The sequence below is a fragment of the Chelon labrosus genome, assembly GCF_963514085.1.
Source record: "Chelon labrosus genome assembly, chromosome: 12".
Classification (NCBI taxonomy): Eukaryota; Metazoa; Chordata; class Actinopteri; order Mugiliformes; family Mugilidae; genus Chelon; species Chelon labrosus.
Window position 1 is genome coordinate 14,661,935 of NC_140345.1, and position 13,486 is coordinate 14,675,420.

General features: G+C 42.8%; 1 protein-coding gene across 4 annotated transcripts in view; it reads left to right on the top strand.

The window, feature by feature from the left end:
- The window catches only part of ptprub (protein tyrosine phosphatase receptor type Ub), a 175,724-nt gene that overhangs the window by 130,616 nt on the left and 31,622 nt on the right, over positions 1-13,486 (top strand). The window contains exons 10-17 of one of the 4 annotated variants that reach the window (XM_084557541.1): positions 1,043-1,244; positions 2,726-2,828; positions 2,917-3,190; positions 7,923-7,959; positions 11,087-11,225; positions 12,188-12,211; positions 12,459-12,613; positions 13,251-13,453. In XM_084557541.1, the coding sequence (XP_084413667.1) occupies positions 1,043-1,244; positions 2,726-2,828; positions 2,917-3,190; positions 7,923-7,959; positions 11,087-11,225; positions 12,188-12,211; positions 12,459-12,613; positions 13,251-13,453 (1,137 nt within the window). The remainder of the gene's footprint in view (positions 1-1,042; positions 1,245-2,725; positions 2,829-2,916; positions 3,191-7,922; positions 7,960-11,086; positions 11,226-12,187; positions 12,212-12,458; positions 12,614-13,250; positions 13,454-13,486) is intronic. The other 3 variants (XM_084557542.1, XM_084557543.1, XM_084557544.1) reach the window with 3 other exon arrangements.

Consider the following 13,486-nt stretch of genomic DNA (forward strand, 5'->3'; position numbering starts at 1 on the left):
ATATAAAGTAGTGGCTGCACAGGATTTTTTTCGCTCTGTAGTGTTGATCTGCCTCAACTGACAGAGAAAGCTTTATACAGAGCTGTAGAAATCCTCTTCATTTCTCCCAGATTAAACCATTGACCACTCAGCCTGAGCCTATCGTCCACAACACTGTCCTGAAAGCGCAACGCTTCGCTCCGTGCAGTGTCTGGCATCTTTTATGTCTGCCTTTGTAGCAGAAACAAAGCGGCCTATCTGTGTTTAGTCACTGGATAGCTCCTAATTCTATCTTTACACTAAGGAGGCGTGAGCAGGCATTAAGCTCTTCTTATGATAATCAGAGAAGCTTTGGGTTTTGCCTTGAGTGGCGTCTTCGGTGCGCGTGTGCACACATTGGTGTAATACATCAGCATATACAGTTGGCAGTGAGCGTGTGTGTTCATTCCTTCACTGAAGTGGCTCTCCTCCAGCTCTAATGTGTATCCTAATATGCTCACCCTTGTCTGATTGCAGTAAGGTCATCTCATTTAGCTCTCCACTATTTCAAAGAAGTGGAAATTCTCATGAGGAACAGGCCGGGCAAATCACCTCCTGAGGAAAAACTTTATAAAAGATTTCACTTTTAAAGGACACTCTTGCGCAGCACCTTTTGAGCGTTAATAAGAGTTAATTTAACTCACAAACACTAAGCGGTATTGATTGAAACACTTGAATGTGCTGTGCGCCGTCCTCAGTTTTTGACCTTTATCGTGCGTTTCTTACTCAGAACATTGTTTAGCACTAACAATAACTTTTCAATAAAACTCCAGGTTGCTTCTAAGCCTTTGAGTTACAGTGGCAATTATGTCCTATTCATCTAAAACCCGCATGAGCTTTTTGTTTTGAAATGCGAACTCCTACTTTTGACGGAGCCGCTTATGCACGTAGTTAATGACCTCTGCTTATTTGTGAAAAGCTCCAAAGTAAATCACTTGAAATTTGTTAGCAGCTACAGTTACAAAGCACAAAATCAAAAATGGTACCCTGAAACCTTGTGTTTTTTTTCCTGCTCGCCTCACAGATCAGTTACCAGAGCATTGAGTCATCTGATCCGGGAATCAACGTCCCGGGACCGAGAAGGACAGTTTCTAAGCTCAAGAATGAGACCTACCACATGTTCTCCAACCTCCACCCTGGAACGACTTACCTGATCTCTGTCCGGGCGCGTACGGTCAAGGGCTTCGGCCAGACTGCCCTAACTGAAATCACCACCAACATCTCAGGTACCGGCACCACTGGCAGAGTATGCTGCAAAATTGGAAAACAGAAATGGAAGCAAGCACCCTTCCCATGCAAGGGCTGCCCTCTTTGCCATCAGTGCCTATCACTAATGCGGCATGCAGGTACAACTCGGAAGGCTTCACCCACCGTGTGCTATAATTAGGATGCAGGTTTTCTTTCTTTTGACCTCGGCATCTTCTACTCTCGCTGAGCCAAAACTGCTGCTCCCTGAGTGCAGGAGCTATTTTCCATTTGCCTTTCCACACTGGAAGCACGCTGTCATCTCACAGTCCTGAAGCCATAAATTAACTCGTAGAAAGCAGAGGAGCACCGCAGAGGTGAACGCTGCTGTGTGTTACGTATAAAGAAAGATGCAGTACATTCCTGGGACCAGTATGTCACCGCAGAGGGAGAGGCTCAGAGCTTATTACTGGTGATGGAAATTTTTCCGCCTTCATGTTTCTTTTTCCTTTTAATGATGCATTTGCGCTTGTTAAGGGATGGGATTACACCTCTCAGGAACACACAGCGCGGCCACTCCCACCCTGTCGCGCTCGCACATGTACTCTAACTCCCTCCCTCTGCCCCTATCTGTGTACAGAGACGCTGGGTACGTTTAATTATAGATTTAGTTCAATTGCAGCTTACTGGCTGTACATCAGACGGAAATTCTGGCACAAAGACAGACCGCAGATAGAGTCCAAGAGTCTTTCCAGATCATCCTCAACCTCTTCCACAGGCCCACAGTGCAGAACTTTCACTTACACTGAGCGTCTCTCAAATGCGCGCCGACAGCTAGCAAACACTGAACACCTTCAACAGCCACTACTGTCAGCATCTTCAAGCAGCACCCACCGGGGAGTATCCTACTACACACCCTTCCTCATTCGCACGTGCAGTACATTCAGATGCGTGCACCGACGTGGCCGACGCACACAATTATCCTTCAGACAGAGTCTACCTGGCAGCAGGCATCAAACTCTCTTTTAGTTCCGCAGACCTTTAATGTCAACAAATGCACGTCCAGTCTTCCTTAATGCCTCACCTTAATTGATGTCGGCTCTTTTCTGCTGCGGTATTAGCAAACTGCTTTTTAATATGATAATTATCGATTCCTCATGAATAGTTCGCCCTCCTTCCCCTCGCTAATTGACTGCTGATATTAAAGAGGAATGTGCCGCCGCATCTCCGGGGGAGGAGCACGACTTTCGCCAAATCCTTTCAAATGAGAAACCCATTCAATTTAGCCTCTCTTCCATGGCTTTTAATTGGACTTGTAGCCAAGACAACTAGAAGGGAAATTCAAATATTGCTCTAAATAAGAGAACAGGGGTGTATCATCTGCCCTTTATGTCTGTTAGTTTAAGACTGGACGTGTTTATGTAGGAGAGAGTCAGTATCATAAATGAGCATTGGCACCAAGGTGACATGTTTGTTTGCCTTAAATATGTTTGACGCAAAAACTTTTTTTGTGTGTCCTCAGCTCCTACATTTGACTATGGAGACATGCCGTCCCCCTTGAGTGAGACAGAGAGCACAATCACAGTCCTGCTGCGCCCTGCCCAAGGCAGAGGAGCACCTGTGAGGTGAGGAGATCTGATATACATATTCTCTTTTTTTAAAACAAAACATCTATGATGGCTTATTAAAGGTTCACATCTATTCTGCGTCCAGCACATACCAGGTGGTGGTTGAGGAGGAAACTGTGAAGAAGGTGAAGAGGGAGCTGGGGCTCCAGGAGTGTTTCCCATTGCCCATGTCACATGGTGAGGCCCAGGCCCGAGGCACCCCGCACTACTACACGGCTGAGCTGCCCCCCAGTAGTCTGCCAGAGGCCAGTCCCTTCACTGTGGGCGACAACCACACTTACAATGGCTACTGGAACAGCCCGTTGGACCCCCGCAAAAGCTACCTTGTCTACTTCCAGGCAATGAGCAACTTCAGAGGGGTGAGTGATTCTGAGCTGCCAGCTGTGGTGCAGCAGATCTGGCAGACCCTTCATCATCGAGCTGTAGAGTAATTCTGAGCCAGTGATGAGCGGTGTTAATGAGCGCCCGGATTTACAGTACTAATGCTGTGTTTGATGTTATAGGACAGTTGGCATTGTAACAACCTTTGAAAAGGAATTATGCAGTGAAAGAGGTTGTTGGATGAAAACAAAGTAAGCCGGCGGTGTAGCTACTTGAAAATGACCAATGTTTACATCCCACCGCTTTGATTCTTTGCAAACAAAGGATGTCTGAAACAGGAATTACTCGCATACATTACTTATGGATAGAAAAGCAGTGATTAGCCGAAGCTAGTTGGAGTATTCATTTGTCTTTTTTTTTTCTAGTCCGTCTCATTCAGTTCTTCTCTGTTGTGTTACCTCTTGTCCCCTCCACTGTTTCTTTCTGCATTTAGTCAGCTGATTATCTTTGAAAATAGCCTGTGATTGTTGACCACCGTAACACAAAACTAAACGGAAAGCTTTCACGTCGCTACATTTGGAAGAAAATAAAATGAAACTTCAGGGTTTTTTTTATAGTTGAGAAACAGAGTGTTATTCCACACTGCTGTGTTTCCTTCCATTTTGTTCTGGAGCACACAAAGACCTCCAGCCCTGCCCAGAGGATGCCACTTTACCTTTCCAAATTCCATTACAGGAAGAGCTGCTTCCTGGGTGAGGCAATTACTTAAGGATAATTGGGCACAGGTGCAGATGATCAGAGGTAGAAAGCCGCTGCTTTAATATTCACAGTCTGGCAACGTTGCTGAGAAATTTTGCCGTAGGTAGCGCAGCCTTCTGTGACTATCATCAGTTGGGAATAAATACGTGCAAGCTGGCTCACTAGTGTCTCTTTGCCTTTTTGAGTCCTGTCAGTATCCTCTTCTTTTCCTTTTTCATTTGCATTGTTTGTTATAAACTCCCATGAACAGAGCTGAGTGGCTCAACCCCACCAGAAGCATCTCTTTTCCAACTCAGTGGAGAAACACACAGAGGGAGTGCAGTGTGAGCACTTCACACAACTAGGCTACTAAGGACGGGATTAGATAGGGGAGGCCTGGCTTTACCGGCGGATGGGATTAGGTTTTGTTTTGCCTGGCGGTGGGCCAACATCCATGACCCACAATGAAGGGAACACAGTGCCAAATCACACAGCCAGCACTGTCCCCAGTCTTTCAAACACTGCTGCCTTCGTCTACATACAGTAGCAGTCTTGTAGCATCAGTCTTGTGTTGCAGGGCCAAAAAAGTCCCACTTTCTGAAGTCACTGTTTCAGAAATAAGATTTCAATACAAAAGCTTGTTGCAATGGAACCCACACTTGTTAGAGCAGGGAACAAAAGACACATCACAGCGGGGCTATGACAGCACAAGCTACACGAGAGGAGCAGCAGAAAAAGTGTTATATGCATAATGGGAAATGTATTTTAAAAAACACAAGATAACCATAATTAGACTCCTAACAAACCAACTAATTATACAAAGGGACACTTTTGCTGTTATTGATATTATTAACATTTCAGAGATATCATTTTTCACTTCACAGAGTCGTTTGACAGCAGTCATGTGCAAGTGTTAATTAAAACAGTCTATTAAAACCATGAAGCGGATGTTCACATTCCTGGTCCTCACAGGTGTGGCCTGTGAGGACCAGGAATGTAGCAGGAAAATGCTAAATGTTTTGTTTTGTTATGCATCTTCCTGCTCATGTTCTGTGTACAAATTTGCATAATAGGTCTTATAAATTTTAGCACTGTGCTCACACTGTGACAAAAATGTAGGACAGAAAAGAGAGTTTTAGCATTCGAAATTAGATTTAGCACACAAGCATAAATGCATTCGGCATATGCGTGTACTGGGGGATATTTTTGTTGTGGATATTGTGCGCAGAAGAGGCAAGCATAATTACCTTATGCCAACTCATTTTAGTTGGGGGAAAAAAAAAAAACTTTCCTGAAGACACCAGAAAAGTCGCATATTTACTTGAATGAAACCGCTGCTGCTGAGGGTTTCTCCATATGGAAGTGGTGGTAAAGGTGTCATATTTGGCAGTCATTTAAGGTATCTACGCAGTCGATTCTTTATAAAAATGGAAAACGCAATCGACAGCCTCCTTATTTTATCATTTAATTATGCACCTCATTAAATCGGTCTGTTCAAGTTTGTGTTTGTCTTTGTGGAGGGGAAACGTTGCACCTAATTCTGTACAACAGTGACAGTGGTGGGAATAGTTTAAACAGTACACGGGGGCCCATAATATTTGGCATTTACTCATGCTAATTATCTGGAGATGGCTGTCAAGCCTCTGTAATTGCTTTGATTGATCCATCTAAAGAGGTACTTGAAAGACTGGATGCAGATTGCGGCTTTGCAGGCCACAGTGTACCCATTTCTAACATCTACACTTAGATCTTCCAACTTCACAAACACACACATGCACACACACAGACACACACAGTAGGGCTGCGTGTTGGCATTTGTGTTTTGTAATAAGAGGTGCCAGGAACCTCCAGCCCCTCTGGCTTGACTGCCACTGTACTGAGAGGCATCTGATGTGTATCCCACAATCTGGGACTTGCCAATTAACTCTAATGCTGAGCTGGTACACAATGATTTAGATGCGCGTGTCACAGAATATGCTTCTATCCATCATAAACAGTCTATTTTTTGTCGCTTGCGGTAAATAGATGTAAATGTGTTGGCCTTAATTTGCCAAAGCTTGTAAAGATTGAATGTATGAATGATTTAAAATGCCTTCCCCATGAAAGAGGCTCATGTTCAAATGAATCAGCTTTATTTATTTATTTTTATAAGGAAAATGTTTTTCTATAATTGAATCGGTAGCTGGAAAGCCCAAAGTCACCAGTCAGCACTTCTAGAGACAGCTAGAATTGAAATGAAGCAGGGCTGCACTTTTAAACAATTTGATTAATGATTATTAATTAAAACAAGCAGATAATCAGTAGCACTTGAGATCAATTCTGTTATGCCGCGGAGAAGAGCTTTCACACACACTGATACTCCCTCTTGTCTTGAAGTACAACTTTACTCCCATTCAACCGCAACCTGAGAAACAAATATTTGTTTCAGCAGTTGTTATGTGATGTAATACTTTGGTTTATGACCAAATAGCCGCAAGCAAGTGCATCTGCAACTGTACTTTGTTAGTTGTCATGCCAACATCCTGAACTAAAATGGTGGACATGGTAAACATTGTTCCTGCTAAGCATTAGCAGATTAGCATTCTCAAAACAGTTAGGCTATATGTTGAGAAATTAGAATACATTTTTTTTTTTGCCTTTGTGATATAATGCCTAATACACTGTTTTATGATGATAATGAGAGACATATGACATCCATAGCAGTCTAAGTTGTACTTTGTTGCTTATTAGCCATTGTTAGCATGCTAGCATGACGAGCTAACGATATTTCTGCTTAGCATTAGCATGTTAGCATTGTTATAGTAACATGTTAGATGCTGACACTAACATTTATTTATATGGTATTATATTATAATTTTGTGTCATTGTCCTTTAGTAAATGACAACACCTCAGAAAAAAAATAAAATAATATTAGAGCAGATTATCAGCTCACAAACACAAAAGGCTCCAAATATAGTTAAATATAATTTAATGTTCATATACAGTGTGAATGAACAGTGTGTGCACAAGGGGCTTCAAATAATCCATTTTCAAATATATATATTAAAGATACCACTTTAATCACAACGAACTGCTATTTGTTGATTTATCACTTGCTTTAACACTGTTATAGTAGCCATAATGAAAACAAAGAATCATATTGTACAAAGTAAAACAGTGAAAAACATTTCACTCAGATGTGTTCTTCTGACACCCATGTCATGTGCAGTTACATGTTTTTCATGTCATTCCCTGAATGTGTGCCTGGGTTGAGAAAAAATAACAGTCTGCCTGTCTGACAGACAACATGTTTGTGTACGGTTTGGGTCTGTATTTTCAGATCAATCCGTCGAGTTAAGAACTTGTTTTAGTGTCGGCTAGAAATGGATTTTCAATTTGAAAAAAAAAAAAAGCAATTTAACTGGAGTTTGAGGAAAGCGCTTTTTGCTCATTTCCGAATGGGCAAATTTGCATAATTGTCCCATAATGCCTGAATTAGCATCTGTAAATCTTAATTTGATAATACATCTCCTCCATGAGGTGGCGGGATGGAATTGGATTACAGTCTTGGATCTCATTAGTGTGGCCTGACAAAGGTCCTTTTCATAACGCAGAGATGTCATCAGCTGAAATTTGAATAAAATTAATTCTTTTTCGTTGTGGTGCACTGGCCTGAAACCCGCCTTTTAATTTGCTCCCTCCTTTTCACCTCTCATCTTTTCTCCTTCAGCAAGAATCTCTAATCTCTCTCTCACCCTTCACCACAGCTCTCAGATTCTAGGTGTTTTTTTTCTTTCTTATGTCATCAGTAGGATTTCATTTGTCCTTTTACTCCGAATCATTTTGCACATGGCCGTTCTCACAAAGTGAATTTTGAGAAATTGTTCAATGTTTTTAGCTATTGTTGTCACATTTTCAGCCTCATATAGGTATATGAGTGTGCCTGAGCTCAGTAGTTTTACATTATCCTCTTTTCCTTTATCACATCACTTTTATGCAAAATGCAAAGCGACACCTTCCCCTCTGATGTCTGTGTTTTCTTTATCTTTCAGGAATCCAGAATAAACTGCATCCGCATTGCTCGCAAAGGTAAATCAACCTGAATATTTCTCCTCCAACAAACACAGTGACCTTGAAAGCACCGTTTTCTGAATCCTTTGCAGCATTGTGTATTTTCTCATCAGACGAGGTAGACAAGAAATTAAGTCTGTAACCGCGGTGGTGAGGTTTACTCTGTACTGCACCGTTATTCGAACTCTCTCCCGAGCACAAAGGTGTGAATCTGGACAAAGTTTCTCTGACGGTCCCGGTTGTTTAGCAGCAAGCCTCAGAGAAAAGGGCAACAAGCGGGGAAGGATTAGAGGTCAGGCTTTCATCCTGTTTGTTTGGGGGCAGACGCTGGGACACACTATATCAAAGCCAGTCTCTTTGTTCTCATCAGCAGCCCACCAGACAGCTACATCTGAGGGCTTTGACCTCAGCACCATCCACAAGGGTTCTCCAGATCAAAACTTCCAGATGGAGCTACCTTGGCCTATCTGTATGAGAAAACCCGGCCCCCCCCTCCCCTCCTCTTCTGTACCTCAGCTTTTTGGATTCAAAGGGACATGAAAAGGGCAGAGAAATTGACTCTAAGTCCCGGTGGCAGGAGAGCTCCTCTGCCACAGTACACTGTCAGATCATGGTGAACAAAAGTCATGTATTTATAGTTATCATAGCGCCGCAACAGTAGGCGAAGCCTTGCAAGTAAATTGACTTGGCGGGGTGTCTTTTTTAGGTGAAGGCCTCTTTTTGTGAGTGAATAACGAAAGAGATGAGGCTCTCCTCAAGCATAAAGCCGAAAGGCAAGGCCAGCCATTTCGGCTCAGCTTCTCACTCCATCTGCCCTGCACAGCCTGGTTTGGCATTGATTAATTATGCTTTCTCAGGGCAACAGACACTGCACTTGCCTCCCTTCTTGGAGACTCAATACAATGAAATAAAAATAGAGAGAGAACAGAAAGGAACTAATACAGAGGGGTTAAAATTCAGAATAGACTGCCAGCGTTACATCCGCACCTCATGCAGAGTGATGTAACCGGGGAAAAAAAATGAAATTCAAAATTTGATCGGGAAAAAAATGGGGGTGATTTCCAATTTCAAGGTGCAACAAGTCAGAGGATTTTTGTGTTGCTGTTTGTGATCTTCATGATCCCTCTACCATTAACATAGTCTCTGCATCATCGGGTCGTAAGCCGTTATTATCAAGCAGCCCATCACAAGCAAAGTGGAGGCAAATGATTCTGGCTTGGATAACAAAGCTGGAGATTACATTTCAACTTCCAGGTGACAGTTTAATTAAGGATCCTCTGGCAGGCTCAACACAACAATAGACTTCTATTTCTCCTCTAAGTGCCAATTTCCACCATCGGGCAGCTGGCAGGTGCATGGATTCATGTGGAAATCTATTTCATGCTCGTGTTTGGCTTAATAGAAATTTCGAGGCTAAATGTGGCAAAACCGCCTTATCTGTCCGAAACGTCAGAAAACTGAAATTGATTTTTCACTACCTCATCTCCATTTTTAGCTAGTATAAAGGACCTCTGTATTTCACCTGAATGTAATTCAAAATGAAGTCGCAGCATAAAATAAACAACGAGTGCTGAGTTTGTGACTGAGGGATTTTTTTTTTTTTTAATGGAGCACCTCCCGACAGGCTGAATCTTTATTTTCGGTTACAGTAGCTCCCAGACACAAAGGCACCCTTGGATGATAGTGTGTCACTGTGTGTGAACAGAAACCACAGAAAAAAAAAAAATCTTCTTTGATTCACTGTCTGACTAAAGCTTCTGCCACAACTACTGCAAAGTATACCTGTCAGATATGCTCTCTCAAACTAAAGCAATGCCACGTTTTCGGAACAGCACGATATATACAGTATATATATATATATAAATGGACAGCAACACAAAAACCTTTTTAGAAGGAGCAATCCCATCTAATATCAAGCCAGTGACTAACTTATTCCATCCAGATATGCCAGACACTCATCACTGATTAAAACATCCTGCCCAAGAATTAAGTGATATTGTACTACTTTCATCTTTATTTGGGACTAGGGTTATAAAGCAGCCACAAAGTGCCCGTGGCTGTAGATAGTGGGACTAAAACATGGCTCTGTTTTCATTTCCCCCTGCCCCAGATCTGATATTTCCCCAGCAGCCTGAAAGATAGAGCTCTAACCCCAGGCCTGCTCTGACTTTCTCCCGCTCTCCAGATAGTTTTTGCTGTTCCAATAGGCTCAGAAGGGGCTGGTTTTAGGGCTGTCAAGGCCTGGAGGACAAGCTGACACACACAGAAATAAAAAAAAAAAAAAGTAGATCAGTGGGCCCCTAGAAGAAGACAAAGAAAGGCCCACTGCTCAGCGCCATTTACATAAGTATGAAGCTTTATGCCAGAGAAATGAATAACCCGCTATTATCATAACGACCTTTCCGGTAGCTCACAGACGCCAGGGCACCTTGAGATTATACTCTAGGGCTGCGTGGATGACAATGATTAGGAGCGCACCTCAGAGGTTTAGTGTATGCACCGCAGCATGAAGATGTTAAAATCTCACTTGCGAAGTTTATAATTACAACATCACTGTAAAGCTAAAAGAAAGACAATAGATTGAAGTCTTGCGAAGACGTCTCCTTCTGCATCAGTTCACAGCAATCTGTTTATTTTCCCGGAAAATGATTGCTCTCGTTATAGTCATCCGACGTAACCATCGGGGACTATCAGAGTCGTTATGTGCAAGCTGCCATTATATTCTATACGTCTGTGGTTTACACCAAAAAAATAAAAATAAGCTGAAACAAGGACAACTGGATGTGTAGAGTTTGTTGAAGGCTTGTTGCCGCTTATACCATAACCTGGATGACTGAGGATCTTCACAGACATGTCTGTGCATTGTAGGATTATTGGTTTGGAAAAAATATGTCATTTGTGTTCAGGAAAGACTTTTTTTGACTTTGAATCAGATCAGCGGACCACCTTGAATAAGCAGTGTGATTTTATGTATTGGCATTGGTAAAAAACAAAAAAAGAAGATAACCTCTTTAAATCAGTGAATCCCTTTTGTTGTTAATCTGTCAAACTTTTTGTTTTAGACTTTATTATGAATCATTTCTTTCTGCGCTTTTATTCCTTATTCCTCTGATCCGCCTTTTTTAATCTGTGCTCCTGCCTTTAGCGGCCTGCAAAGATCACCGCAAGGCTCTGGAGGTGTCCCAACACTCCGAGGAAATGGGGCTGATTCTCGGCGTGTGCGCCGGAGGTCTGGTGGTCCTCATCCTCCTGCTGGGTGCCGTCATCATCATCATTAAGAAAGGGTAAACAGCTCCCGAGAAGCACTCTGTACAAAACATGCCTCATTATGCACACAGTCATCTCCCGCATTGTTTTTCCCTTTATGTTTTGTTTCGGAACAGCTCAGTGATCAGTTTTTGTAGTCGCTGAACTTTTTGAAAAGGTCATGCTTGTTCGGGGGAAGAGGCTGGACCAACAGCCAGCGCTGCATTGTTTTCCCTCCCTTATGGCGCACCAGAGGGACCAAACAACTCTCATCTGCAGAACCTATCTGAGTGTGAAGTATTTAATTAAAGGCGGATGCAATTCAATTAGCCACTTAATTACGCACACCAAGCAGAGGCCTGACCCTTAAATGAGACGGTAATTGGGAGGGAAAAGGTGTGCTTTTAGAGATTATTAGCCAATGATCCCACAGGTCTACAGTAAATCATCTGCACCTCTGGCTCTGCATAACGGCAGCTGTAGTCCTCCCTGAGTTAAAGTCTAAAATAAGGCTTATCCTGCCTTACTTAAGTAAGATATATGGAAATCTAAAGAACCTTACATGCCAAATCAGGAGTTAGTCTGAGCTCCAGCAATCGTTATTTAAATTGCTGACACGGCGTCCATGGTAATGTTGAATAATGTTGATTGTGAAAGTCCCCACTACTCCGCACATTCGCCCGGGTTCCTATCATAAGCCGCCATGAATTTCTTCCTTAGAGAACTGATTGCTAAATTTGCTGTGACAGGAATCCACATGGTCCTTGAAGAGCAACACTGAGACATACTCTATTGAAAGGGACACATATTTCTCTGCTTGGGTCTGTCAGCACCTGCTTGAGTTGCTTGCATGTGTCATGTGGCCGCCTCCATGCGAGGATGGTTTCTCATTTTCACTGTAATCAATGCATTCTGCCCTCAGCTGACATTGCTTTCATCTTACATCTCTTATTTTTCTTGATTTTTTTTTTTCCTCCTCCTTTTCCGGCACTCTTACCAGAAGGGACTACTACTCTTATTATCCGTAAGTGACTCCACCTCTTTGCTTTTCCATCGTATTGTGGTCCATCATATTCATGCTTGTGCTCTGGCTGTCAATCACGGGTTGTAGAGGAACAACAGTAAAGCACTTTGTCCTCTTCTTTTCTCACAGTGTCTATTCATTCTTTAGCGTTAACCTTCGAGTTCTTTGTTACTCAACATAACATTGTCTTTTTTCTCCCTTTTTCTGTCTCTGTCTGTTACAATCTCTCTTTCTTACTCATTGCCAGGAAACCGGTGAACATGAATAAGACGCCCATTACCTACCGCCAGGAGAAGAGCCATATGGGCTCCATGGAGCGCAGTTTCACAGACCAGAGCACTCTACAGGAGGATGAGAGAATGGCTCTTTCCTTCATGGATGCGCACACGTGCGGCACACGAAGTAAGGCTCATAGAAAATTATATTGTAGAAAGTACACAAACCTGCAAGCTTAGCATAGCTACATAATCCAATATCGAACTTTACACACATCATCCTTCACTCGGTCCCCAAATGTTTCCATCAGTTTCAAAGATTGCTATCATCCTGTGTGAAAAATACTCTTCCCGATGAATTACAGTCAGCTGTTCACTGCCTGCAGCTCGAATGTAAGGAATCTCACAAAATCGCAAAAAAAAAAAAAACGAAACAAAGAGATGTCAAAACAAAACAAATGATTTGCAATTCATGTCAGTAGTTTTCATATTCATCTGCTTTCCTACGTTGTCAGTTTCACACAGAAGGAAAGACAAATGTGTTTAGCTAGAGAACAGATCCTGGTCTGGTCTTTCACACGTTATCTGAGGCAACGCTGCTGTCGTATCTACATACAATCTGCTTTGACGACATATTTACCGAGACAGCCAATCAAAATGACACGCCCGTTACATACACACTGTGTAACTGACAGTGTAGGCAGGCAGAGTGCCATTATGTGATGCTAACAGCCCCAAGTGTTACAGAAGTCGGTTAATGTTTCATACTGTAACCTGTCTCGTTCATACATTTTTTAAGCTCCAGATTCTGACTGACACCGCAGATGTGTTTGATTCAGGTGACGCTCGTAGTTCGGTGAATGAGGCCAGCAGCCTGCTGGGAGGCTCCCCGAGGCATCAGTGTGGACGTAAAGGCTCTCCCTACCACACAGGTCAGCTCCACCCTGCCGTCCGAGTGGCCGATCTCCTCCAGCACATCAACCAGATGAAGACCGCCGAGGGCTACGGCTTTAAGCAGGAGTATGAGGTGAAATGACGCTATCACGCTCTTTCCCAACAC